We start from the raw sequence: 27,964 nt of genomic DNA on the forward strand, positions 1-27,964 counted from the left end.
GATGGACTGGCGACCTGTCCAGGTTGTACCCCGCCTCTCGCCCGTAGACTGCTGGAGATAGGTACCAGCTCCCCCTGGATCCACTATGGAAGAAGTGGTATAGAAGATGAATGAATGAATGATCTGTAATCAATGTGAAATAATTCATTCAACGTTTACCAGTATTTGCATTGCTGTTTCATTACTTGCCTCAATTTAAGATGGCTTAATGACAAAATATAAAATGAAATAACTATATGTATATACATGTGATTTCCTGAATTTTAAACCTCGGCTCCTTCATTTATTCATTAATCTTTTCATTACATTTTGGTGATGTTTATTGTTTATTGAAAAGCTGACAAACCAATGCCATTAGACAGTAATTATTACAATTTTGGCTACAAATACATACTTTTTTTTGTTGTAATAAAGCCCCTGTCAATTTATCTGACCATTATGTTATTGCTCAGGATGTCAGATTTTTCCATTTTAAGATACTTTTCTGTAAAAAGGAAGGTTGGAGCAATTTGCTCAAGCATTGGATTCTATATTTACAATTCAAAGACTTTTTTTCAGACAGTCAAAATGTGGCCCAGTTTAGCCTACCTCTCCCTTGGTGTGGTCCATTTTAGGTCACAGATTTTTCATTTTTAAAAATCTGTCTGGTTTTCTTCTAATTTTAGAAAGCAATCAAAAAATACATTTTGCTTTGGCAAGGTGAGATTTATCACCCTTAATAGTCAGCATGGAATCTGCTATGCTGGGGTTCATTTCTATGGCACTTTATACAGCACTGTCTGACCCGATTACAACCAGGGTTCCTGAACCAAGTGTTCAAAGTTAGTTAATGTGATTAGTCACAACATTTTAGATAAATTACATTTCCCCCTCAGTAATATCTTGTAAAACCTGTCAAAAGATCTTGCTTCTACATCTTGCCAACACAAAAAGATGACTAAATATTCTCAGTTATCCTCAGCAAGCTTTTTTATAATCCTGCAGATCTTTGGAAAGGGCACAGAATCTGGAACAGTAAAGATTGTATTTGCACTTCAACACTCCACAGTACTGACATTCAGACTGCATGCATTTGAAAAGTAAAGCAGTTAAGAGAAAGGGCAAATTTGATAAATAAATCATGAATTCTTGGTAGCTGAAAAATATTGAATGCAACTCATAAATCATGGTGGGAACAGATTATTTTAGGATTTTCTCTTAAAAAAAGAAATACAAAAGAGACCATTGTTGATATAAGTAATCTTCTTTTATTTTAAAGAATATTTATGTTTGCTCTGTTACAAAAGCAGTTTTAAAATTCCGGATAAAGAAACCTTTCCTGGAATATTTCAAATGTACAGAATTATACAAATGCAATGACGTTGCTAGCCAAAGATGCGTTTGTCATTATTTGATTTCTAAAGAAGAAAAGAAAATGAAGGCATTTAGTGGTAAATAAATGTTTACAAAGCTAAGGTGCAATATCAACACGGAAACATAAATCCAGGTATTTTACATTTAATGTACAACTCCTAGAAATGCAGGGTCCCAAGTAGAAATACAACACAAATAAAATCACTTACAGGGTCACTGGAACATGGTTGGAGATTGGATGAACGCTACGTTCATTTTAACTGAAAAGCAACAACAGGTTTAAAACATGGTGTCTCACGTTGAGATATTGCTGAAAACGGCTGTTCCACAAGCAAATAACCAAGACAAAGTAAAAGCACATATAGCTAGTTTTAACTATGCAAGTTACACTATATATATATATATATATATATATATATATATATATATATATATATATATATATGTGAAATTGTTATGAAATTAAAGATTTCAGTAATGTACATATTGCATAAACAGAATCTTCAGCTCCACTGAATTAAAGAGACCCTACTCATGGAGAGAGAAAAGTACAGATGTAATAACATTCAGAGGATGCAGCATTATTTAAGATTAACAAACTAAGAAAGGTGAGTAGTTCACCCTATAATTTGATAAGCCTTTGAAACTCCACTCTTGATTTATAATGAAGAACTTCTGACACATAAATCATCAAAACGCAAAAAGCACAAAGCTTTGGTTTCCATAAATATCTCTAACACAACCGCGGAACGCAAGGCAGTGAGGTTTTGGGAAAGTGGTCTGTGATTCTTTTACAGTAATGCAAAAACATTTGTGACATTAAAAAAAAGAAAAAAAAGATGCTGGTGAGATGAAGAGCTGGCTTTGGAGACAGACAAGTTCTCAAATCAATTCAGATGAGTTCAATTTGAGCTGCTGTAAATGAACCTGAAATTCCCATTTAGCTGTCCCATAGCTTCACAGCTTTACTTTATCATGCGTGCTTTGTTATTCATGTGCATTTAGGAAGAGCCCAGTTCTCCCTGCCCACGCATTTAGGAAGAGCCCAGTTCTCCCTGCCCACGTACATCTGGTGTTTTCTGCTTTGTTTACCCTCGCCGCTACAGTCGGCTGACTGCCTTTTTGTACCAGACACTTTCCGGCTCCAGTCATGCATCTCACACGTCCGAATGAAGAAGTACATCGCTCTGACTGCCACCCTTAACATCACCAATAGATTTGGCTCATGTGAAGCCTTGCCTTCTGTTTGCATGTTGCATGAAAATTAAGGATTGGTTTATTCCTGCCTGTGTATGTTCTTTTAGCGGGCTGAGAGCCTAATCCTGGCAGACACTGACAGGAGGCTGCAGCTGCTGCGCTGCTTTTTCTACATGACCAGTTCAAAAAAGGTTGTGTGAAGGTAAAATATAAGGATCACTCAAGACTCCATTCCATCTATAGTAATGCTCTCCGACCACCTGTATCCAGCTCAAAACATTACAGTCAAGAGTAAATTCTTCAAAGCTCGTTTTGGAAATAGCACTGCATGGAATCGTGAAATTCTGTTAATCTGTACATTAGATAAATAATAGGTGGGTAAAACCATAAGTGTTTTGTGTCGTCTTGTGGAGACCACCATGTCCTGCCTCACCGACAGCTGAATCCTAACTCAGGCGCTCACCACACCTGGGTCTCACACATACACACATTTCATTCACCTCAGCTGCTCACACCACTGCTGTCAGTTCAGCTAGACAAGACATTTTAAGGCCAAATAATGTATCCTAAAGCAGAAAAAAAAAAAACACAGAAGTTTAGATGATTGACCAGAAGAGTGTAGTTAAAGCTCTGCTGGCAGATGTTTACAGCAAATGCTGCTGATAATACGCTGCCTGCTGCTGCTGTGGAAGAGCCTGGTGAGGAGGAGCAGTAACAACAGGATAAGACACAGGAGGCATGCTAGCGTTGTGATAGGTCGACATATCCATGGTCACGCCCGCCTGGGCTGGGTACGGAGCTCCAGGAGCTTGGGTCATGTATTGAGAGTTCATCCCGGTGCTGCAAAGAGAACAAATATCTGCTTTCAGTACCGGAGTGAAACTGGAATGTGAGGTTGGTAAGATGTTTAACAATATTCCTGTTACAATTACTAGCTGATTATTACTGCATTAAGTCCTAGATGTTTTAAGCTACCGTGACTTGCAAAAGTATTCATACCCTTTGAATGTTTGTTACACCTTACAGAGGCAACCTTCAACGTCTTGTATTGGGACTTTAGGTGGTAGACCTACTCACAAAAGAAGGAAGATTGTACATTGTTTTCAAAAGGTTTTAAAATCTAAATCCTAGATATAGTATAATATTAGATAAGCACCACACAAATCTGGCCTTTATTGAGTTGTGAGAAGAAAAAAGGCATTATTGAAAAAGTTTTAGAAGCCCCGCTTGCTACAAGTCATGAAGGGAGGGGAGTGCTCTGTTCAGATAGAACTTTTTATCCTACTTTTCAAAATGCTATGTTAGCTGTCCACTTAAGCACACCGTCCACACCGTGAAACATGGTAGTGGCAGCATCATGCTGTGGGGTTGCATTTCTTCAGCCGGTCCAGGGAAGATGTTTAGAGTTGGTGGGAAGATAGATGGTGCTGAAAACAAGGCAATCCTAGAAGAAAACCTTTTGGAGGCTGTAAAAGCTTGAGATGGGAAAAAAGGTCCACCTTCTAGTAGTACAATGACCTTAAACATACAGCCAGAATGGGCAAAAATCCTGATAAAAGGCAAACCCTCAAATGACTTGAAGCTGTAATTTCAACAAATTATTGACAAAGGGCGGTTGAATACGCATATGAACACACACCATTAAAATTGTATTTGTAAAAAAAACTCCTTCCATTTTCCTTCCATTCACAGTCTTACCCTGTTTTGTCCTGCCCTTCACATTAAATAAAACAAACTCCAATAAAACGCTGAAGCTTACGGATGTAATGTGACAAATTGTGATGAGGTTCAAAGGGTAAAAATTCTTTTGCAAGGCGCCGTACCTTTATTGAAGTATGTGGCATCGCTATTGACAACCTCCAACCTGTCCTGCTGCTTATATTTTACCTCATGTAGGAAGGCTGAGCAGCCTGGCAGCTGGGGGGTGCTGTGACGGTGGGGGGCATTGAGTGTAGCGGACCAGGCTGGTCATTGGGCAGAGTGTAAGGCTGCGCAGAAGGAACCTGGGGGATACCTGGGGGCAGATATGGGACACCAGCAGGTCCAAGGTAACCCTAAGAAGATATGAAGAACAGGCTGGTTTTAATATGTGCTTAATGGACACTTTTTTGAATTCAACATTCACTGCCAAATTTTTCTTTACATTTCTTTAAATGTCCTTTCTGCTCTAGTTGCACACAAACATAAAAATTAAAAAAATCAAAGTTGGTTAGTTAATGTTTGGAAACATAAAACACCTGGAAACTGCATTCTAGAACATCAAAATTGCTTGTGGAAATCCAGGAGACTTCATGCATTTTTCATAGATTGTAAAACAAAAACAAGTAAAAGCGTAAAGTTATGCATATAACTACTGTTCCCTGAAGGAGAGTAATGAAGTACAACACATGAGTATGGGATATCACGCCCTGCGTGTCCTGGCTGAAGCCACCTCTAATCACGCCTCCTAGGCAAATGATGTGATGACGACAGGTGACAGGCCCCGCCTGCACAATATACCTGTCCGTCATCGTCGTCATTACTCAGTTCGATAGCCGCTATTCACCGAGCCCAGCTGAGCAGCGGGGCAGCAATGTGTTGTACTTCGTTACTCTCCTTCAGGGAACTGTAGTTATATGCATAACTTTACGTTCCCTTTCAGTCGATTCACTCAGTACAACACATGAGTATGGGACATATATAAACGCCCCGCAGAGCAGCCATCAAAGCTGGATCATACACTGCATACTAGTGCAGCACTTCAGACCCAGCAGAAAGAACAGAGTGAGCCACAGAATGGGTTGTCACATCCAAACAATAAAACTTTACAAATGTGTGCGGCGAAGACCAGCTGGCTGCAGCACAAATGTCACTCATGGGCACCCCTCTAAATAGGGCCCAGGAGGTCGCTATGCCCCTGGTGGAGTGAGCCCTCACACCACGTGGCATTGGGAGACCCCTGTTGCTGTAAGCCAGAGAAATAGCCTCCACAATCCAGTGGGAGAGTCTTTGTCTGGACAGAGCTTTCCCCCTTGCTGGGTTAGCAATACACACAAACAGTTGATCACACAGCCTCACAGACTGAGTACGGTCAATGTAACTACGCAGTGCACGTAAAGGGCACAGGAAATGTAACCTCCTTTGTTCCTCAGATGCAAAAGGAGGTGGACAAAAACTCGAAAGCTCCATAGTCATGGAGCTGTAGTCCGAAGGTATAACCTTAGGAAGATAAGCTGCATTGGGTCGCAAGGTGACCTTGGAACCATCAGGTGAAAAGTGTATGCAGGTAGGATTTACAGACAAAGCATGGAGGTCTCCAACTCGCTTTGCAGTTGTCAGAGCAAGAAGCAGAGCAAGCTTATATGAAAGGAACTTCACATCTACTGACTCCAAAGGTTCAAATGGAGGGTCACAAAGAGCTTCTAGTACCAATGTGAGATCCCAGGAAGGAAAACTGGGTTTAATCACAGGTCTGAGTCTACAAACCCCCTTTAAGTTTTTTATTTATTTATTTATTTATATTTATATTATATTGTAGATATGTTTGTACTGTTTAATTTGTACTGTATTGCACCGACTACGCCAAAACAAATTCCTTGTATGTCCAAAAACGTACTTGGCAATAAAGCTTTTCTGATTCTGATTCTGAAGAAGCGTACAGCCAGAGGATGAGCACCGCCATGAGCATTCCTCCAGAACAACTCCGACACCGCTACCTCCAGTAGCTCCACCTTCACACCCTCCCCACAACCCCCCACAGTGCCCCTAGCGGATGAACATGTAATACGAACCAAACAAAGGATTAACAATCTCCCACCTTTTCTAAAAAAAAACAAACAAAACAAAAACAAAGATACATACATTTTTAAGACTCATGAGAAAACACAGCCGTTAAAGATCTTTGTTAGAACAGTTTCAACCTGATAGAATGTGAAACATCTTGTGAATGAATTTATTGAATTTTCCAAAGGCCTTCATAAAGAGCCTTAAGAAGTGAGGTTGTGGATGCTCCCTTCTTTGTTAAGCAGTCTGCAAGTTGGTCTTTTGTTTGAGACCACAACACTTAATGAACTCTCTTAGTTTGAATCAGCTCTTTAATTGAACTGATTTCCAGCCGTAACCTTTTCTCTGCAACAGACTTAGTTGACTTAAGTGCATCAACAAGAGATAAATTATCAGTCACACAGATTATAGGTGGAGGACATGCAGTACTACCTGGTCTGAGTTCAGAAAAGAGTGTGGAAAGAAAAATGGCATTATCAATCCCCTCAGACATAGCAAGTGTTTCACCTGCCAGAGTGCTTCTGACAATTCTCTTAATTCTCTTTGACTGCCATGAAATGGGAGAGAACTGCCCATTGTCACCCATCAAAACAATGAAGTGCCCGCCTTGAGTGCCCCCATCTGAAAGATTTCCAAAAGATGCATCAGTAAATGTAACCATCTTTAAGTTACTGTCTTCCCCAATATGTTGAAAATTCAATTAAACTGACTTGGCCTTGAGCTTACACACAACTCTGTTTGCTTCATTAATGGTCTGTACTGTAGCATGTTTGAGACGAGATGCTAAATTACTAGCATCAAACATGACATCAGGCCTGCTCTGTTTCGCCACCCACAGAAGTTGACCTATCTTAGATCTGAGCTGCTCTGTCTCCTTTTCGGTGAGAGGTGAAGCTGACTCTGCTGCTCGTGAGGGTGAGAGGTGTATGGACTCCAAGTGCTGAATGTATGTTTCTTGGTGTATTTGTACCTTCTTACCTTCAGTGACAAGATCTACCCCCACATAGGAAAAGCTATTATGTGCTTCACGACCGACATTAAACTTTGACCTCAGGTGAGGTATGACTGACTCTGAAAACATGTGTGATCCACCCCATATAAAATCATCAACATGACAAGCAAGTACACCAGTTACATTTTTTTAGCTCATCCAGCCAATAGAAAACTGCAGGATCAACCTTAGACATAATGCCTCCTGCTTCAATCATGATGCTTTTTACCCTGTTATACCAATACAGTGAAGCATCAGCTAAACCATACACACATTTTTTTAGTTTCCAAAGCACACCTGTGCTCTTGGCCTCTGGAGGAGGTTTGATAAAAATGTCTCTGGACAGTTGTATTCCTTGTAAAAAGGCAGATTTAATGTCCATAGAGTGAAGTTCCCAATGGTTTTGACATATAACTGCCACTAGGAGTCTCAGTGACTCTGAGGCACAGGTTGGAGAGTCCTTTTGTATGTCAGAAACTTGTAGCTCCTCAAATCCTCGTGCAACAAGTCTTGCTTTAGGTATTATACCATTTTCAGTTTCTTTCAGAGTGCACACCCAACGAGTGGAGACACACTTTTGTCCTTTGTCCTCAATTTCTTCAAACACTTGGTTTTGTTTCCAGCTTATTATTTCATTTTTCTTTGCTTCATCAAACATGTCATTTACTCACAAAAACATCCTCGTGTGTATCCATATCCTCAGCATCTGCCTAGACTTGAAAATCCTCCAACTGTGACATATCAGCTGATTCACTGTTGCCAGCCACTTCTGCCGGCTCCAACAGCTCCAAGTTAAACCAGTTCTTGTATTTCCCAGCTGCTTTGCCGGCACGCCCCAACACTTTAGCTTTTTGTGAGACACCCTCTGCATTTCTGAATGTCACAATTTGATCTGTCTTTATGATGGTGTTCCCGGTGTGCTGTCTCTCTGCATTTACAGGAGCAGGCAAAGGATGATTCTCAGGATTAACTGCAATAGTCTCTTCTCCTACATTCTCTTGAATGATGTCCACTGTATGTTGTCCTTGAATGTTCTCCTCATTGCAGGCAATTTGAGGTTCTTCATTCTCGTGAGTAACTTTTCTCAATCTGAGTTGATGCACTCTGACACAGGTGCCTCCGTGTCTTACAAAAACGACTGCACCATCTTGACCAATCACCACTACTGGTCCTTTCCATTCTGGACAATCCACTCTTTTGTAAAAGACTTTGTCTCCAGTTTCATATCGCTCGTCTGTGGGTCGCAGCTGCTTCTTTAGTGCTCTGCGTATCCTTTCTGAACATTCCGCTTCTGTAAAAGCCTTTCTTGCAGCATGCAGGGCTGAAATATGCTTGGCAATCCATTCGCTCTTGGTGGTGCCCTCTAGAGCTGGAGCTTTGTCTATTAATACAGAGGGTAGGTTGGGATTCTGCCCGAACACCAGCTGATGTGGGCTGTATCCATGGACACTCTGCATAGAGTTCTTTGCCATAAGGGCCCAGTCCATGGCAATGCTCCAGTCACATCCAGTACTTGCTTTGACTTTCAGTAGGATCTCCGTCAGAGTTTGATTATGGCGCTCTAACAGTCCATTGCTCCACGGACTGTAAGCAGGTGTTGTCTTAACTTCAATATTAAAGTTCTCGGCCATGTCTCTCCCTTCCTCGTTATTAAATTCACCACCATTGTCACTGAACAACTTTTGTGGTGGGCCATGTACACTGATCCAATCATGGATAAAACATTTGACTATTTCTGAAGACTTCTTTGTGGTTAAGACACTACCAGCACTGAAACGGGTGAACTGGTCAATAATGTGTAGGTACCAAACCCCAGGTTCAAGTTCGTGCAGATCTACAGCAACTGTTTCATTGTATGTAGATGCCAATGGTAAGCCGACAGCAGGTTTTGGTTTGGTCTTACAATATCTTTGACACACATCACACTGGTTCACAACCTTTTTCAGTAGGCTGTTGTATTCTGTGTCCTTGTTACCAGAACCAGTCAAAAGTCTCTGTATTTTATCAGCAGAGGCGTGTCCAAACTGTTTATGAAGTTTCTCCAGAACTTTCATCTTTTTATTTGTGTTCATCTTGTCTGTTATAGTCAGTATTTCTTCCTCAGTAGCTTGTAATAGCTTATCAGAGTGAATAACATTTATATTTTCACTGTCCACAATGTTCACGCAGTAATGACCTGAGCTAGTAAAGTCCAGTTTGACAGGCTGGTTGAACATCACTGCTCTGTCCCTTTCCATGTCCAAAACGGTCCCTGCCCTTTTTAATGAGGTTTTACTCAGAAGCAGCGAGATGTCAGCAGGTACTACTTCAGTTTCTATATTACACTTTGTGTTGCCAATTTTAGCAGGTATCTTTACCTTTTTTATGGAGTAGACGATTTTTCCGCCATTGCTCCGTTGCAAACACGGACTCCTGTCTAATGCCTTCTGCTGCCGCTCTCTGCTCTTTTTTCGCCAAATATTCTCTTCAAAGTGGACTTCATAGAAGCAAATGTTACATCTGAGCATGCCGTTAAAGCCAGCTGTCCATCATATCCAAACATGCAGTGCCCAAAAGCTTAAAAGCCAAAACTCCGTCAGGTAGCTCCATGTTGTATTTTTTCATGCGCGAGTAACGCTGCTCAAAATCAATAATATAGTCCGCCATCGACATGTTAACTTCTTCTATGATTCGATCAAAATCCGAGTACGCCTCATAGATCCTGTCCTTTTCCTCTTTCAGGAACAAGTCATCTAGTTTGGCGAACAATATAATCATTCCAGTGTCTTTATTTAGGTCGTCTACCGGAATTTCCATCGCCGTGTCCCGCGCTCTTCCAGACAGTTGCCAGGGCGACTGCAAGCGCTTGTTTCTTTTTTTCCAAATCAGTAACTCTCGTCCAAATGTTGACTTCATTCTTCCAGCTTTCGTAAGGCTTTCCTTCTTCAAACGTTGGCGGAACTCTGTAGTTACTAACCATCCTCTGCTACCAATGTTAGTCAAAGAAAACAACTTGTTTATCCTTTCGTAACTTTATTCCGCCATGAGCATTCCTCCAGAACAACTCCGACACCGCTACCTCCAGTAGCTCCACCTTCACACCCTCCCCACAACCCCCCACAGTGCCCCTAGTGGATGAACATGTAATACGAACCAAACAAAGGATTAACAGTTTGCGCACCCTCTCTAGTACAGGTAGTATCATTTCCACTGGGGGGAATGCATACAGGAGTACATTGGGCCATGGATGGGCCAGGGCATCCACTCCCAGCGGAGCATCCTGATCTGTTATGGAAAAGAACAGAGGACAGTGGGTGTTGGCTCTGGTGGCAAAAAGATCTACTGCTGCTGTCCCAAACAGACACCATATTTGTGCCACCACGGAAGGGTGAAGCCTCCACTCTCTCACCCGAGGTCCGCCTCTGGAGAGCAAATCTGCACCCAGATTCAGACGTCCCGGGACGTGAGTAGCTGATAGACAGAAAATGTATGCTGCACCACTGTAAGAGGGTGTGAGATAGTTTCAGGAGAGGAAGTGAACGAGTCCCTCCCTGTCTGTTTATGTATGAAATCACAGTGGTGTTGTCTGTCCTGACCAGAACATGTTGGTTTAACAGAACCTGGCAGAAATGTTGCAGAGCCAGTAGAACCGCTAAGAGCTCCAGGTAGTTTATGTGGAGTTTGGATTGTACTAGTGTCCAAACCCCCTTCACGGCCATGCCATCGCACAACGCGCCCCACCCCCTCAGGGAGGCATCCGTGGATACCACCTTGCGAAAGGTTACTCTCCCTATTGGCGAACCTCGGCACAACAGTCCTGGTTCCCGCCGAGGGCTGAGAGCCGACATACAGGCAGTGGTTATCGTTAGCTTTCTGCTGCGGTGACGCCATGCACACAACCGGTGAGAGCGGGTCCACCGCTGGAACGGGCGCATCTTCAGTAGACCGAGTGGTACTACTGCAATCATAGATGCCATCATACCCATCAGTTGTAAGATGGTCTGGAAACGCAGTTTGTGTCCCAACTGAAACTGAGCGAGGCAGCGGTGAAACGCGGCCACTCTGTGGTCGGAAAGACGTGCCCTGCTTGTAAGGGAGCATATTTCCAGACCGAGAAATGAAAATTGCTGACTTGGGATCAGCGAGCTTTTCTGAGAGTTTACCAAAAATCCTAGGGCTTGAATGTGCGACAGAACCCGAGACAGCTGCACTGTCGCCTGCTCTCTGGAACTGGCTATTAAAGCCCAGTCGTCCAGATAAGTTAAAAAGCGGACCCCTGTCTCTCTGAGAGGTGCTAGCGCTGCCTCTACACATTTTGTAAAGGTGCGAGGCGCTAGAGACAGACCGAAAGGCAGTACGAGGTACTCGTACGCCTTGCCCTCGAAGGTGAATCTCAGAAACTGTCTGTGGTCCGGGTGTATGGCTACGTGAAAGTAAGCGTCTGTCAGGTCGATCGTGGCGAACCAATCGCCCGGGCTGATAGCACTCAGAAGCTGCTTGAGTGTTAACATTTTGAACTTGTATGTTCGGAGGTATTTGTTCAGAACTCTCAAGTCCAGGATTGGACGAAGCCCGCACCCTTTTTTCGGAACAACAAAATAACGGCTGTACCAACCTCTGTTTATGTCCGACTCGGGAACCGCACGGATAGCTCCTTTTGCCAACAGTGTATTTACAGGTCCTTCTCAAAATATTAGCATATTGTGATAAAGTTCATTATGTTCCATAATGTCATGATGAAAATTTAACATTCATATATTTTAGATTCATTGCACACTAACTGAAATATTTCAGGTCTTTTATTGTCTTAATACGGATGATTTTGGCATACAGCTCATGAAAACCCAAAATTCCTATCTCACAAAATTAGCATATTTCATCCGACCAATAAAAGAAAAGTGTTTTTAATACAAAAAACGTTAACCTTCACATAATCATGTACAGTTATGCACTCAATACTTGGTCGGGAATCCTTTGGCAGAAATGACTGCTTCAATGCAGCGTGGCATGGAGGCAATCAGCCTGTGGCACTGCTGAGGTCTTATGGAGGTCCAGGATGCTTTGATAGCGGCCTTTAGCTCTTCCAGAGTGTTGGGTCTTGAGTCTCTCAACGTTCTCTTCACAATATCCCACAGATTCTCTATGGGGTTCAGGTCAGGAGAGTTGGCAGGCCAATTGAGCACAGTGATACCATGGTCAGTAAACCATTTACCAGTGGTTTTGGCACTGTGAGCAGGTGCCAGGTCGTGTTGAAAAATCAAATCTTCATCTCCATAAAGCTTTTCAGCAGATGGAAGCATGAAGTGCTCCAAAATCTCCTGATAGCTAGCTGCATTGACCCTGCCCTTGATAAAACACAGTGGACCAACACCAGCAGCTGACACGGCACCCCAGACCATCACTGACTGTGGGTACTTGACACTGGACTTCTGGCATTTTGGCATTTCCTTCTCCCCAGTCTTCCTCCAGACTCTGGCACCTTGATTTCTGAATGACATGCAGAATTTGCTTTCATCCGAAAAAAGTACTTTGGACCACTGAGCAACAGTCCAGTGCAGCTTCTCTGTAGCCCAGGTCAGGCGCTTCTGCCGCTGTTTTGGTTCAAAAGTGGCTTGACCTGGGGAATGCGGCACCTGTAGCCCATTTCCTGCACACGCCTGTGCACGGTGGCTCTGGATGTTTCTACTCCAGACTCAGTCCACTGCTTCCGCAGGTCCCCCAAGGTCTGGAATCGGCCCTTCTCCACAATCTTCCTCAGGGTCCGGTCACCTCTTCTCGTTGTGCAGCGTTTTCTGCCACACTTTTTCCTTCCCACAGACTTCCCACTGAGGTGCCTTGATACAGCACTCTGGGAACAGCCTATTCGTTCAGAAATTTATTTCTGAGTCTTACCTTCTTGCTTGAAGGTGTCAACAGTGGTCTTCTGGACAGCAGTCAGGTCGGCAGTCTTACCCATGATTGGGGTTTTGAGTGATGAACCATGCTGGGAGTTTTAAAGGCCTCAGGAATCTTTTGCAGGTGTTTAGAGTTAACTCGTTGATTCAGATGATTAGGTTCATAGCTCGTTTAGAGACCCTTTTAATGATATGCTAATTTTGTGAGATAGGAATTTTGGGTTTTCATGAGCTGTATGCCAAAATCATCCGTATTAAGACAATAAAAGACCTGAAATATTTCAGTTAGTGTGCAATGAATCTAAAATATATGAATGTTAAATTTTCATCATGACATTATGGAAAATAATGAACTTTATCACAATATGCTAATATTTTGAGAAGGACCTGTATCTCCTCTCTCAGAACCTCTGCTGCTTGGGCCATTACTGCCATGTTTACCACGCCAACAAAGTGGGGTGGTCTCTGGCGAAACTGTAAACAGTAACCCATAGCAACGGTCCTCTCCACCCAAGGATGGAGTGCGCATGCGCGCCACATATGGAGACGTGCAGCCAGGCGACTGGCCTGCGGCACTGTTGGTGGAACGGTGCTGCCCTCTCCTGACGTGCGAGAGAGGTGCAGCCTCATTTGGCTGTTGCCTGCAGCTCTTTGATTTTGACTTTTTTTCATAGAAAAAACTGTCTTTATTGAAACATTTGGAGCATCCATACAAACATTTGGAACAACTGCAGTGCTCAGAAACACATTCAACGCATCCAAACTGGGGGCTTTTAGTGCAAATATATTTGTTGGGAAATTGTGCTTGGGAGACTGTGTGGGGGAAACGCAGCGCCTCTTGGGACTGGGATCCCGAACAACACCAGCAAAACCTCTTTTGGACGGCACCCGCCGACAACTGGCAAACATGTCTCCCTGCTCCCGAAACTCCTGAGTCCCGAGTCCCACAGCTAGGAGGACTGTGTTTTCTTCTTTCGGGACGTCGAGTCCCTCTGGAGCCCCGGAGGAGGACCCCTGCTCCAGGCCGTCTTTCGGGGAGCTTGGCCGTGGTTTTGTGGCTGTGCCGTCTGAGGGTTCAAGCTCACGGGTCGCGTCATCCTCTTCGCTGGGGGTGGCGGTACAGCTGGTTTGCGAGTGCCCGAGCTGGATTTGGGTCTCACATCTCGCCTGGGGATGATACTGCGCAGTGCTTCGGTCTGCTTTTTCCTCTGCTCGAATTTCGCCTGTATGGCGTCGAGAGATTGTCCAAACAGCCCGTCGGCTACCAGCGGTTCATCCAGGTAGACGGCTCTATCCCTATCCGGGATGTCAGAGAGCGTCAGCCACAAGAGCCTTTGGGCAACCACCGTCGATGCCATCCCTCTGCCCAGTGACAGCGCTGCACAGCGGGATACACGGAGGATGTAGTCAGCGGTGATTCTCACCTCATTCAAGAGTGGCATCACAGGGCTCTCCGGCGGTGTTGCGGCTCCAAGCTCCGCCAAGCGCATAGCTTGGTATGTTTGCAGCATGGTAATGGAGCTCAGGGCATGAGCGGTGGTCGCTTGAGCCTTGTAGATTTTCTCCAATTGAGCAGCGGAGAACCTACAGTGCTTAGATGGAAGCGATGTTGGACCACCCACACCGTGATTTTGGGATGGGGCCAGATATGCTGCCAAAGACGGTTCCATAGGCGGAAGATTCACCAGTCCGGCACCAGTCCGGTACCGTGACGCGGGTGGACAGAGGTTTGTTCCATGAAGACGTCAACTCAGAGATAAAGTCTGGGAACATGGGTAGATGATGCTTGACTGCGGCCGGCTCCGAGGGGAGATAAAACCCCGCGAATCGCGATGGCTTCTCCGCAGGAGGTGGGGATGGCCATTCCACGTCCAGTGTATCAGCTGCACGGCGGCAAAGAGAGAAGAAAGACGTGTCGCCCGGGTCTGCTGGCGGAGCAGCGGCAGCCTGACTCGGCAGAGACTCATCCTCATCATCGGACAGACGATGAACATCCAAACCGATGTCCAGTACGTCCTCTTCTCCCTGAAGGGGTTCTAGCTGAAGCTGAGACCGAGCACCTGCATTATCGGCTAACCCATCAATATACTCCATATGGTCTGCCCAGCTGGAAGCGGGGACTTCGATCGAAAAGCCGTCCTCGTCAGAATCGGACGAAACTGGGTTTCCCGCCTCGGAGAGCAGTGGGTCTCGCCGTGAGACAGCAGCCTCTCCCAGCACCTTTTCGAGGAATTTAACCCGCCTCTCCAGGGTCGAGCGACGAAGCTGGCGACAGAACGCACATGCTTCGGGCTCCGTCAACGCTCTGCGAGCGTGAACGATCCCGAGACAGACGGGACAAGCCTCATGCTGGTCCTTCTCATGACGCGAGAAGACGCACCCCTGAGGACAGGGACGAATAGATGACTTCTGCTTCGCTTGTGTTGGCTTTGTGCTCATCCCGAACCACAAAGCCAGACCGAACTGCTTGAAATCAGCGCTTCGCGGGCAGACACGCTTACCAGCAGGCAGCAGTGACTAACTCCAACAAAAGCAGTTGAACTAATTCCAAGTAGCCCTTTGAAAAGAGACACAGAGCTAACCAGCAGCAGCTAGCTAGCCTGACTCAAACATTCTTAGCGAGGTGAAGAGCGTAAGAACTGAGTAATGACGATGATGACGGACAGGTACATAGTGTAGGCGGGGCCTGTCACCTGTCGTCATTACATCATTTGCCTAGGAGGCGTGATTAGAGGTGGCTTCAGCCAGGACACGCAGGGCGTGATATCCCATACTCATGTGTTGTACTGAGTGAATCGACTGAAAGGGAACCGGCTACAGCGAAGCATGTTTTTTTTTTCTTCCCCAAATCAGCTCCACACACACACACACAAAACAAATCCCATCAAGGTCAAGTACAGCACTGAGGGGCACTCAAGTGTAGACCTAACTGGTGACATTGATAGACTTTGAAATCTGCAGGGGAAGTCAGTGCCATCAATCATAGCTGAGAAAAAAGTCCCTCCTTGAAAAATAAGCTTCTCAAAGGAGGAGAAAACGCTGACTGCAAGCTACCCAGAAGAAAACTGAGAACGTGTGAACAGAGAAGGTAAAAACTGGGAGCAGTCAACGCCTCATGCCTTTTTCCCCCTTCAACATTTTCTCTGTTTACCTCTATTAAACTACAATTATTAAACAGACTGTATAATAATGTATGTATAGCGCTGTAATTTAAATAGAGATGTACAGGATAGCTGCTGTATAGACAAACAGTTTAAATATTTTGCCAAAGCCACACACTTTTGAACACAGGATCTTCACACCTCAGTTTTCTGAATTGTGAAACAGCACCAAGCTTAAATTATGCACGCCAGCTCTGCTTCCTATTGATTCTGTAGATGTGAGAAAGAAAATGGGACCTGCAGTCAACTGAAACAAGGAGATGAAATTCTTGTTAGTCTGGCAAGAAGTATAGAAAACACCTTTATTGGAAAACATCATAAAATAAGTCATAGGCAATCATTTCCATCAGTGATTCCTACATCCTGCCTTTCTTAGGTCATCTAATTTAAACAGAACTGTCCCCATTTTATGAACCTTCAGGTCTTCTTTTGTCACTAAAGTACAAACCAAACCAGTCGGTATGAATGAGCCTTATTTATGGAATGAACCTGGGGATGGGTAGGAGTGTAGCAGTTTTTAAAAATACTCTACTTAGAAAACTTTGTTTTTTCAAGTTAGTATTTATCTGAGTTATTTTATTCTTATACTCCAATCTCTGTATCCAGCTTTTAGTGTGGCTTGGATCTGAATTTAAAACTAAACCTTTGCATAGTTCTTTGTGTAGTTTTATTATCTAATTTTATCCAACTGCGTTATTTACTGACCTATAGATGACAGCCGCACAATGTATCCGGTCGTAATAGTCTTCGCAATACTACAACTGCAAAGGGCAGTTTGGCTGCAACATCCGGTGGGATGTTCTATTTTAAGGGTTGGGCATTCAGGCGCTGCACATCAGTAACATATTCAGCCATCATGTTGGACGCTAACTGGATGTTTATCTCTAGTGGCTGAGATGCTGAAGGTCATGCAGCTCGATAAGGTTATTGTATAAATGGTAAAGAAAAAAAATCATCAGGAAAAGTTTGGTTAATAATTTTTAGCAATAGTATTGCAATTTAATATATTCTGAATATTGAGTTGCCCTGCTATATTTTCTTTTATTTAATTGATTTCTTATTCAGGATTTCTATCAATTAATCCACATCTATAGTTAAACCATTTTTTGTAACCATTGTTTTTAACATAAATATATGTATCTATGCGCTTTATTTTTCAGTGTTCCCTCAAATAATAAAGATAATGCTTCCTTTGCTCCTGATACTCTATATAAATTTTCACTGAGTCTAGATGTGTTTTGGCATGTATGATGGTGTGTGTTTATTAGGTCTAGGCATGTAATATCCCACTTCATTGTACATGTGTATATTTCTATCAGATATTTATTTAGGATTTTTCTTTTTTGAAGGGGTCACTTTGAGTGGGGGTTGGGGGAGGTTGGTTTGTATTTAATCTATTAGGCATTGCGTTAGTATGGCCAATTATACAAGTAAAATCTGATTGGGAATGTCAGTATAATTTATCAGAACATTGGGGGAAAAAAAAAGTTTAATGGCATTAATAGCACCGCAGTTAAACAGAATGTTTTGGGCAGGGCAGCTTTCATGCATTTTTCTGACCTGCATGGGCACAGAAGAGCCAGCTGGGCCGTACTGTGACTGCATCTTGGAGTACGCAGCATAGTAAGGAGCTTCGTTCATGAGCTTATTGTAAAGCTCCAAGGCCTCCATAACTTTCAGGTTCAATTCTGACAACTCAGAGTGATGCCTATAACACAGAAAGAGAAGGTTATGCAACATTGTTTAAGTTAATTCTAGCTTTTATATAACGTGAACATTGACCGAACAACACCTGTCGATCTCTTGCAGCTTCTCATCAATCAGTGGGTTCATCTGTTCACATGCACCTGTCAGATACAGGCAAAAAAAACAACAAAAAAAACAGTTAGGACAATAACACTTGATTCAGGCTGACTGCAGCTGTCACTCGGAGTGTCTAGATTTACAGCAGCATTTAAGTGTATACCTTCCAGATGGATTAGCTCCAAAGAGTCAGGAGTCGGATCTGCAGGATCTGCATTCTGCAAGAGCGCCAGCGATCTGTCCATCTTTGCCTGCGGAGGGAGAACAGCAGTTTGTGGTTGGTAGTTTGATTAGGACTTGGATTAATAAATCCGGATTCAATATCCATGTGTTACCTCGTCAATGTAGACAGGTTCAGGCTCAGCTTTGGTTTCCAAACTCTCCTCGGGAGTGGCTAACTTCTCAACATAGGCCACTGTGGAGGAAACAAAAATAATTAGAAACAAAGAAACATGTCTGCTCCCGAGTAAATCAGGCAGCAGAAAAAAAGTGCAAACATAAGCATGACAGAAATGTGTGTATTTGTGTTACGGGTAAGTAGCTACACCACACAGTTCCAGAGTAAACAACAAAAAACCACCTGGCTCTGGATCAGCATTCAAATTGGTTGTGACAAAATTTGAGGGAAAAAGCCCAACTCCTCTGTGGTTTTCTCCTTTCCACCAGTTTGGATCACTGCAAAATACAAAAACAAAGCATAAAGGAAATATAGAGGTTGAACACATCTGGAAAACATGTAATGTTTCATCTATCCCAATGCTTTATATGTGCAATATTTATTATCTCTTTATGCTGATTTCTACCAACCAGGGCAGAAAGAGAGAGTAAGACTTTCAACAGATAACAGGAAGGCTGAATATTTTACGGTAAAGTAGGTCTGCTTTATCCTTCTGAGTTTCCCGCCTCTGTCAGGAAACATGTTGGACATGGAAATGCTGGAAGCCTTATCGAAGTTTCAGAGTTAAGATACGGATCTATATTATCTAAGGAAAACTGAAAAAGACAGCTTATGGATATTTTCTCTTTGTTTAAAAATAGTAAAACCGTGTTGGGCAACAACTGCTCTGTAACAGAAGTTGAGCGATGTCGCCTCTGCTTCCAATATAAATGTTTAAAAGGCAAACATGGCAAAAACCCTGGAAAGAAAAATTCTCAAAGCTTATCTTGTTTCTTCTATTATAGTTCTTAAAATTAAAGTGATCTGGCCAAAATCTGCACCGTCATGTCAGAGCTCTACAAAAATCAAAGGTTTGGAAATTGGCCACTCTGGCCGCATCATCTTTCCCTCATTGTTATTCATAGTTGTCAAAGAAAAATTGGCCTCATCAAGTAAGAGCTTTCCAAAAATTGGTAAAAAAAAAAACAAGCTACAAACTCTCTTATTGTTGCATATCTACAGACTATAATCAGTGATATTTTCCATAATACATATATTTACCATAGGCATGTTAATTTCCTTATCAAAGCAATTTTTGGTCAGTTGCATCTAATAGTCTTTACTGGATGTAACAGAGCTAACTGATACATGAGTGAGATATGAAACATTACCTGTCGTCTAAAACTATAATAAGTTCTCCAGCTTTGAAGGTGAGCTCGTTGTCTTCCGCTGCTTCGAAGTCGTACAGTGCGCGCGCTTTTCGGATGTCCTGCCCTCCGCCGCCGTTAGTGTTGTGTGGTGGGTCAGAGGTCAGGATCAGAGGTCGTGTTTCCGCTGGCTGTTTCTGTTCCTGTAAGGATAGCTCAATGGCTGCGAGAGAAAGAGGAACAAGATGATAATAAAACACAGATGAAACACTGAAAGTATCAACAAAAACGAATAAAAATGACAAACTAATGGCTCTATGGCTTTTAAAGAATGATACATCAAACAGTAAAAATGTATGGCATCTATCTTTACCCTTGGCCAGGTCATCCTCGTCTGGTGCTTTGCTTGCAGCAGGTGTGCTGACCTTTGTGCTGGATCCCTGTGGTCAATATAGAAACATAAGGTCACCTCTGTGTGTGTGAATACACAAAATAAGGAGTAAGGAGAGAGTGGAGGGAGTGTTGCACAAAGACTGAATGTGAAAAATTGGTTTCCTGCCACCCGCAGCTCATGCTGGGTACCACATGTTGTTCAGAAGACTTCATTCAGGCAAGAATCATCAGTAAGCGCAGAAGAGGTTTACTGCCAGTAAATACATAACATCGAAGAGGCTTAAATGTAAGAAGTTGTAATTTCCTGAATAACTCAATTTCTAGTTCAATTTGACAAGTGATGCTGCTTCCATGGACTTTGACCTACATGCTGCGTGGCCAGTAGACAAAACAATCATGGCAAATGGATTCCTGTCATGCAACTAAATTCAAATAAAAAGAAATGCCAACATGACGTATAAAAATAAATAAAAATTGCATTTGTGTTCAGAATGGATGATGGGCACAAGTAAATACTGGCACAGCTTGAGCCACACAACCCGCTGATATTTGCTCATGAGCTTTTACAGATTAAATGTCATACCTGCTGCCTCGTGTGTCACCTGCTTTCCAATGAAACACAGTGCTCCCGGTTTCTCACACCAAAGCTAAACGGAGCGCCTCTATTTGCCTGAGCAAAAACACCAAAGGTCTCTGAATGGCCTTTACACTTTTTATACTTTAACAATGTATGTTATTAAAGTATTCAAACCCCAAGGTATTATGATTATGTTATAGACCTACATGAAGGAGCACATAATTGTTGAGTAAATAGAAAACCAAGACATTGCTTACATTTTATTGCAAATAAAAAGCTGGAAAGTTTGGCATCCATTTGTGGTCAGCCCCCTTTACTCTGATAGCCCTAAATAAAACACTTAATTAGTAGTTTATTGCAAGTATAAATGCAGCCAGTCAGGGAGATAGATGTGGGGAGCATTAATGCAGGGTTTGGTTATAAAACAATATCTGAAGCTTTGAACAGATAGAAGGTGCTCTGGTCACATGAGACCAAAAGTGAATTTATAAGCCAACAAATTTGAATTTAAACACCATGTGTGGAGAAAAACTAACAATATAGATTATCCTCAATGCACTATTCATCCAGTGAACCATGGTGGTGGGAGGGGTGCATCATGCTGTGGGACAGGGAAGTGGGCCGGAGCTGGTAGAAAGGTAAATGAAGCTAAATACAAGCTAAACCTGGAAGAAGGCCTGTTGGAGGGTGTAAGACACCTAAAATGTGGTCCCGGTTCACGTTCCAGAATGACAAAACCCCTAAACCCAGAGGCAGAGATACAATAAAATGTTTTAGACTAAAGCATATTTGTGTGTTAGGATGGCTCTGTCAAAGTCCAGAGCTGACGAATCTGCGTCAAGACTTGAATTCCCCAAAAAACCTAAGGCCCTAATTATAAGCAAGGGTGATTGACTCATAGGGGCAGAATACAAACACAAAGGACTCTTTTTAGTTTCAAATTTGTAAAATATGCTGACAACCATGAATCCTTCTCCTTCCACTTCACAGTGATAAACCAATTTGTGTCGCATAGAATCCCAAAAACAATCCACTGACGTTTGTGGCTGCAATGTAACAAAACACGATCAACCAGTATGCATACCATGGTACAGCACTGTATGAGATTTTAAATAACATATCTTAGCAATAAAGTGCCTTTACAAAGACGATCGTCATATTAGACTGTAAAATTAACAGCTGAGGATTAAAGTCTAGTTTACCTTGTGACTCATACGTTTACATAATGTACAGTAGAGGAATCATGTGATGGAGCAAAAACCACAGGATGTTTTCCTCAAACCAAAATTTAAATCCTTTGTCTAACACACACACACACACACACACACACAAAACAAAAAACAATATAAAAGACCAGACAGTAAAACAAAGACAGAAATCTGAAAAGCTAATCAGGATAATTCAGTCAATCAGAGACAAATATCTGGATAAGACGTAGAACTTCAAGTGGGATTTAAAACAATCAACAGTCGGTCAAAGGAAGACTAGACGCTGAAAGCACGCCATCAGTTTGTTTTCAATCTGGATCGAGGTATAAATTAGACCTTGGTCAGAAGATCTTTGTGGTCCAGGGAGATTGTGAGGAGCTACCAGGTAACAGATGTAGCCAAGTTATTTGTTGATTTATAAAATATTAGAGTTATACGAAAAGATGGGTGAATGGCAAAGAATAATTGCTAAACCTAAAATGTTTAAGCAGGTTGTGTATATAAAAAGGTAATTATTGAGTCTAAGTTTCTCATCTAAAGGAAGTAGATTCTATGTTTCTAAAGGTGTTTTCACACCTGAGGTGTTTAGTCCGTTTAAAATGAACTAAATGTGACGTGACCACAGCAATCACACTAGGGTACGGACCAAAACAACCGTATCAATACCGACTGGAGGAGTTGGTCTCGCTATGGTTCCAAACAAACTCTAGAGCGGTTTATTTATGGTGTGAATGTGATCGGACCTCCAACCCACACAGCTACTTGGTACTGCAAGCTTGAGCCAAACGCCTTCCCATGGCCAGGTTTGCGTTGCATTAAGGGATGCGGTGCAGTAAGCAAATTACAATGACAGCACTTCTTATATGTATAGCATAAAGCCCTATGCAACTTTCAAGACATCTTCTCAGAATCATTCAGTTTAATTCTGTTAAATTTGCATGAAAAAGTACAGAGAAACCAACAAATATGAATAAATTCTCAATTTTTTTCCTACTAGCTCAGAACACAGGATCTGCCTCCTGTATTTACAATTGGTTCTCCAGCCCCTTCTGCCATACAATGTGACATAAGATCAGCACATTTGAGAAGAAGAAGAAAACCATTAGCAAGAGCTTAGCTTTCTTCTTCGTTTCAATCAGCACAATACTGCCCCCACAACACCCCGTTGCAACTGCATGACGTTATTTGGTCTGGTTATAAGAACCTGTGTGTGAAAGCAGACCACACCAACTAAAGGGTGTGGGTTTACTCCCTTTCAACAATCCCTGAACCGGACCAGCAGAATGAATGCACCCTGAGATGGTTGGACATGTCATGATGAGTCTTATGTGTTTTTAACAATTTACTTGGCAACAAGCAACAAGTACAAACACAATAGTACCCTCAGAGTTAACATCGCATTCACTTTCCACCCACCTGTGAGGAGGCTGCTGGGAAGCTGACCCCTTCCTCTTTCAGATTCTTGATGGTGGCACCAATCAGGCTGAGCTGTGGATCCTTCTGGAAGTCCTCTGCCCACTCCACCATCATTGCCTTTAGCTTTTCAGACACCTTAGGGTGGGACTACAGGGGTCGTGAAATGGACATTTATATTACTCGCTTTTGCAACAGATCATTATGGCTTCAGCTGAACCCCGTTTTATCCCTTGCTCCTCATTCGTAGCACTAAACCTATTAATTGTTTCTGTGAATAAAGAGACATTGCTTTCTAGCTTTAATTCTTTTTTTATGCAGCAAAGTTGGAAACAAGCATGAAAAATTTTGAAAATAAACATTTTTGAATTACATTTTGTTTTACTATCACAACAATCATAATATCTAATAGGATTCATACAAATTTATTTTCTTTTACAACTGGCAAAAGATAAATAAAGAAAATTAAAATGCTCTGTTTAAAATAGAGCAAAACCAAATATACACTAACATCTAATTCAATGTATTAAAGTGCTTGTGACATTTTCATGACAAATCCAATTACATTGATGGAAAGGAAACATTGATACAATATTTTAAAAAGTAAATTCATGCCACTGAAATGAACAGTTGTTGAGATATATATATCAACATTTCACTAAAAAGGCATTTCCAGACTAGGCTACTCCTTTGCGATTTTGTTGCGCTCTTTTATGACGTCAGAGGGGAATCCCCGCACGTAAACTGACCACTAATATAATGGCCAGCAACACAGAGAGCAGCGAAGAATCTGATATTTCTTTACATAGATTAAAATATGCTTATTTTCTGTCACAATTGTCTTTTTTTACATCTTTAATCCTAATATCACGTCAATTATGGCCCAATTCCTTCAATATTAAGATGGTTATTTTCAATTTCCCTTTAAGTTGTATCACATTTTCCTAATATTCCCTCTCTTTAAAAAAAACATAAAACGTACAGCATTACTGACTAACGCCGCAATGATAACTGTAAGTTGCATGTTTACAAGAAACTATCAAGCACTGATGCATCAGCTCCTTGAAGCAGTGTCCCATTTCCCAGTGGAATATGTTCACAACTACCTTCATTAAACACCGGGAATGGGGGGGAATGGAAGTTCACATACCTTGTTTAACACACTCCGTACTTCAGCTGAAAACTCCCTTGAGCAGATTTCCAAATGGAATATTTTGCCGCAGTTTGATACACAAGCACCCAGCAACTGGAACATAAGGATGGTGACATTTTATGACAGCAGGAAAGAAAAAAGCAAAGAATAATTTAAATTCTATGTTAGTATCAGGTGGCTGATTTAGGGATAAAATGGTAAATGGCCTGACGTTGTATAGTACTTTATGAAGTCCCCAGAGAAACCAAAGTGCTTTAACACTACGATCAGTCATCCACCCATTCACATACTGACAGTTGTAGACTACATTACAGCCAAAGCTGCCCTGGGGCAGGATGACAGGGTTGAGGCTGCCATACACAGGCGCCATCGGGCCCTCTGACCACCATCAGCAGGATAAAGTATTAATAATAATTGTTGAGGTTTAATGCAACATCTGCAAGAATGGCCATACCACAGCTACATAGAATTATAAACAAAATAGATATGCAAATCACTGAAACGCTGCAAAAACTGGAATATTTTCTTCAATTAAACTTGTTTGTGAAATATTCAAATATAGATTCCTAAAATAACTGCATTTATTTAAACAATTAATAAAACATGCTGAGTACAATTTATATCAGAAATATAATAAAATACATTTATGAACTAATCAAAATATTTGAATGAATATGTTAATATTTTAAGATATATTCATAAAAGTATAGCACTCTAGGATAAACAAGTTCAATGTTCCTGAATTTAAAGCAGAATCACGGCTACAAAGTTAAGTAGGAGCTTGACTTCAGTGCCATTTCTATTCATATTTACTCCTAAAACATTGTATGAAACTCACATTGAGGGCCTGCATGGCAACATGAGGCACTTTGTGGTTGACTCTCTTCATTATGGATCTCAAGCTGTCCTTTGGTCTGTACCAGAACAGAAAATAAATGATTAATTGCCAGCAAAGTAACAAAAGAACAGGACACTGTAGCTGGAGAGGCACAGATGGCATCTGATGTACTTTCGGTGTCTAAAACTAAACTTGTATCCATCCTCTCGATATTCTGAGGCGAAAGCCTTTCTCCCTCTTACCCATTAGATGTCGTTCCAATCTTGTCACAGATGTCCAATATAAGACCCCAGTCATCTGTTGTGTTGTTTTCATTTGTTGCCTTCTCTGTAAAATATGCGAACACGAACACATATGGTGAAGTGAGAAAACATGTTCACTGCCATCATGGCGGCTTGTTTTCCACGCCGGCCCCAGTGGAGAAGTGTTGAAATTATACATATAAAGCACAGAGCTGCTGCATTTTTGAGCTAACATGTGTTGCACAAAGGTCTGGGAGCCGAAGTTAAAATATTATCTTCTTGGATGAATCATGAAATTCAGGAAATGTTCAGAATTACAGTGTTTCAACACAGAAAGTTGCCATTTTTCCCAAGTAAACTGCAGGGCCAACATGTTACCAACATGTGAACAGTCATTTTAGCCAATAAAAACTGTAAAAACACCAGCCCTATCAAATCATTACTAACCAGTTTAGGCTTGAATGTTGTTTAGGAAAACTTTTAAAAAATCTACCTATGTTGTTAGGATAGAGGTAGACTTTGTGTCACACCAAATGGAACAAAACGTCTAACAAATATGAAGGCAGGAAATCCCCCAAATGAAGATTTGTCACAACACTCATGACTCCTAAGTCAACAGTGCACCATTGTTTTGTCATACAAATATGCTATGTGTTGCCAAGGAAGATACAGCTGGTGGATATTTAAAATAAAATTTACATGCATATCATTGAAGCTGGTTCTAAACTCGGCAGGTGAAAGGGGTCTGTTTGCATTATAACTTTTATTCACCCGCGAAACAAAAACATGTTAAAACTAACTGAAACGCCAGTTTTTCCGTCACTATCATGGTTTTTTACCCTGCTATCGCTGTGTATGTCCAAGTGCTACATTTCTATGTTTGGCCAACTGTATTTGAATAAATGCTCAACTCACAGCAACAACATGGAATGACCTGTAAACTATAACGTTTTTTAAATGTCAAAGGCAAATTTTTTCAGACTTGCAGCCAACAAGTATTCAGTGATTCCAGTATCAAATACGTAAATATTGCTTAAAAAAAGAAGATACAAATGAATTGTCACAATTAAACTACTAACTCATCAAGAAGGGCGTATTCTAGTATCAAGGTATTACAAAGTTATGGGTTCAACCCGCTGAAACTTTAGGTCACATCGTTCTTACATTACTAAAACTTTTCTTTGGCTGTTTAGGTTATAGTGCTACCCACGGCTGGTCAGCTGGGTGAATAAGGACTACTGCACTTTTTCCACACAAGAAAGAAAAACCTAGCTGTTAATAAATATTTTTAATAATTAGATGTATGGACAGTCGTGATGTGGATGCTAAAGGTATGAGGTGGCCGTAGGAGAGCCTGGCCTTCATTTTAAGGAAGACCCAAGGACTGCAACTTAAATAATAACAATAAAAGACTTTTTCCGCACCTCAATACCATTCAGTGTAGCTGTACAGCATGCTGCTGTATGAAAACAAGTACTGAGAATTGAGTGATGATTTTGATTTACGTTTACAATTGAGCAATCTACAAAGTACTTCTATTTGACTATTTAACCTGTACTTATAAAACAGCCAGTCGTAAAGAACTTAAAATCAAATTTACATCTGTAAATTGCTTATTTTTACCCATTAATAAAGATTAAAACAAGGCAAGACGAATCTATAAATAATCACAATTACAACAGCTTGGAACTTACTACTGAATGGTTTTAATGAATATGCACTACTATAGGAAGCAAATTATTTTTCCACAACAAATGACCCTGGTCTTTTAAATTCATCACTATAATTTCAGATTATACTAGTGTTTTAATTACATTTTTAAATGTATTTTGTTAGTTCATTTTAGAGCAAATGTCGTGGGTTCCTGATGTGATTTAAATTATGTTGACATTTTATTTTAGGCTGCATTGAAAATAACCAAAAAACAAAGCTCAGTTAACCAGAGGAATAAGCTGTGGGCGCAAACGTATTGCCGATTATTCAGTTTATGGTTAGACTCGAAGTTGGCTTCCAAACTGTCCCTCAATACAACAAACAAAATGACCGCTGAACAAGCTGTTGACAGCTTGTCAGTTTGTCTGTTATAGGTCAATAAATAGGCCAATACTTTGATTTGTTGACATGGCAAAAGCTTCCATCGTTGATTTAAATCCACAGAGAACTACAGTAGCTAAGTTAGCATTAGCATTAGCTTCAGGACTCTTCAGCAGCTCTGACTCCGTTTAAAGTAAAAGGCCCCGACAACAGCGCTCTACTTACCGACATCTTGGTCAAAGGGGTTTTGAGAAAACAAAGGCATTTTACCGATATAAAAAAGAGAAACCCGACCCCGGGACAAAGGAAAAGTAGACGCGATACCAAGACTAAATCTCAACAAATGTCTCTTCCTTGTCCATTAAAGTTACACCAGTTGCTTTTCCGGAAGTCTGGCTGTCTCGTATCTACCTAAGCGATATCCTCCTTCTTCTGTGGTGTT

At 41.7% G+C, this 27,964-nt stretch overlaps 1 protein-coding gene across 1 annotated transcript; it reads right to left on the minus strand.

Annotated features, from left to right (window-relative positions):
* Positions 1–1,224: 1,224 nt before the first annotated feature.
* stam2 (signal transducing adaptor molecule (SH3 domain and ITAM motif) 2) lies at positions 1,225–27,954 on the minus strand. Its single transcript, XM_047370951.1, has 14 exons — positions 27,748–27,954; positions 25,489–25,573; positions 25,247–25,322; positions 24,406–24,501; positions 23,259–23,405; positions 20,038–20,104; positions 19,689–19,887; positions 18,721–18,815; positions 18,476–18,555; positions 18,304–18,391; positions 18,130–18,184; positions 17,898–18,045; positions 4,438–4,604; positions 1,225–3,390 (listed from the first exon to the last, which is right to left on the minus strand). The coding sequence occupies exons 1-14, from the start codon at positions 27,785–27,787 to the stop codon at positions 3,195–3,197; spliced, it is 1,539 nt and encodes a 512-aa protein (XP_047226907.1). The 5' UTR covers positions 27,788–27,954; the 3' UTR covers positions 1,225–3,194.
* Between the last annotated feature and the right edge of the window lie 10 nt (positions 27,955–27,964).

This window comes from Girardinichthys multiradiatus, chromosome 7, assembly GCF_021462225.1.
Source record: "Girardinichthys multiradiatus isolate DD_20200921_A chromosome 7, DD_fGirMul_XY1, whole genome shotgun sequence".
Lineage (NCBI taxonomy): Eukaryota > Metazoa > Chordata > Actinopteri > Cyprinodontiformes > Goodeidae > Girardinichthys > Girardinichthys multiradiatus.

Excerpts from the sequence above, each read along its gene's own strand:
- stam2 (XM_047370951.1), bottom strand. The coding sequence starts at position 27,787 with ATGCCTTTGTTTTCTCAAAACCCCTTTGACCAAGATGTCG. Across the intron at positions 18,556-18,720 it reads GAATGCTGATCCAGAGCCAG|TGGCCTATGTTGAGAAGTTA; the intron begins GTGGTTTTTTGT and ends TTTCCTCCACAG. Across the intron at positions 3,391-4,437 it reads GCTCAGCCTTCCTACATGAG|CACCGGGATGAACTCTCAAT; the intron begins GTAAAATATAAG and ends TTCTCTTTGCAG.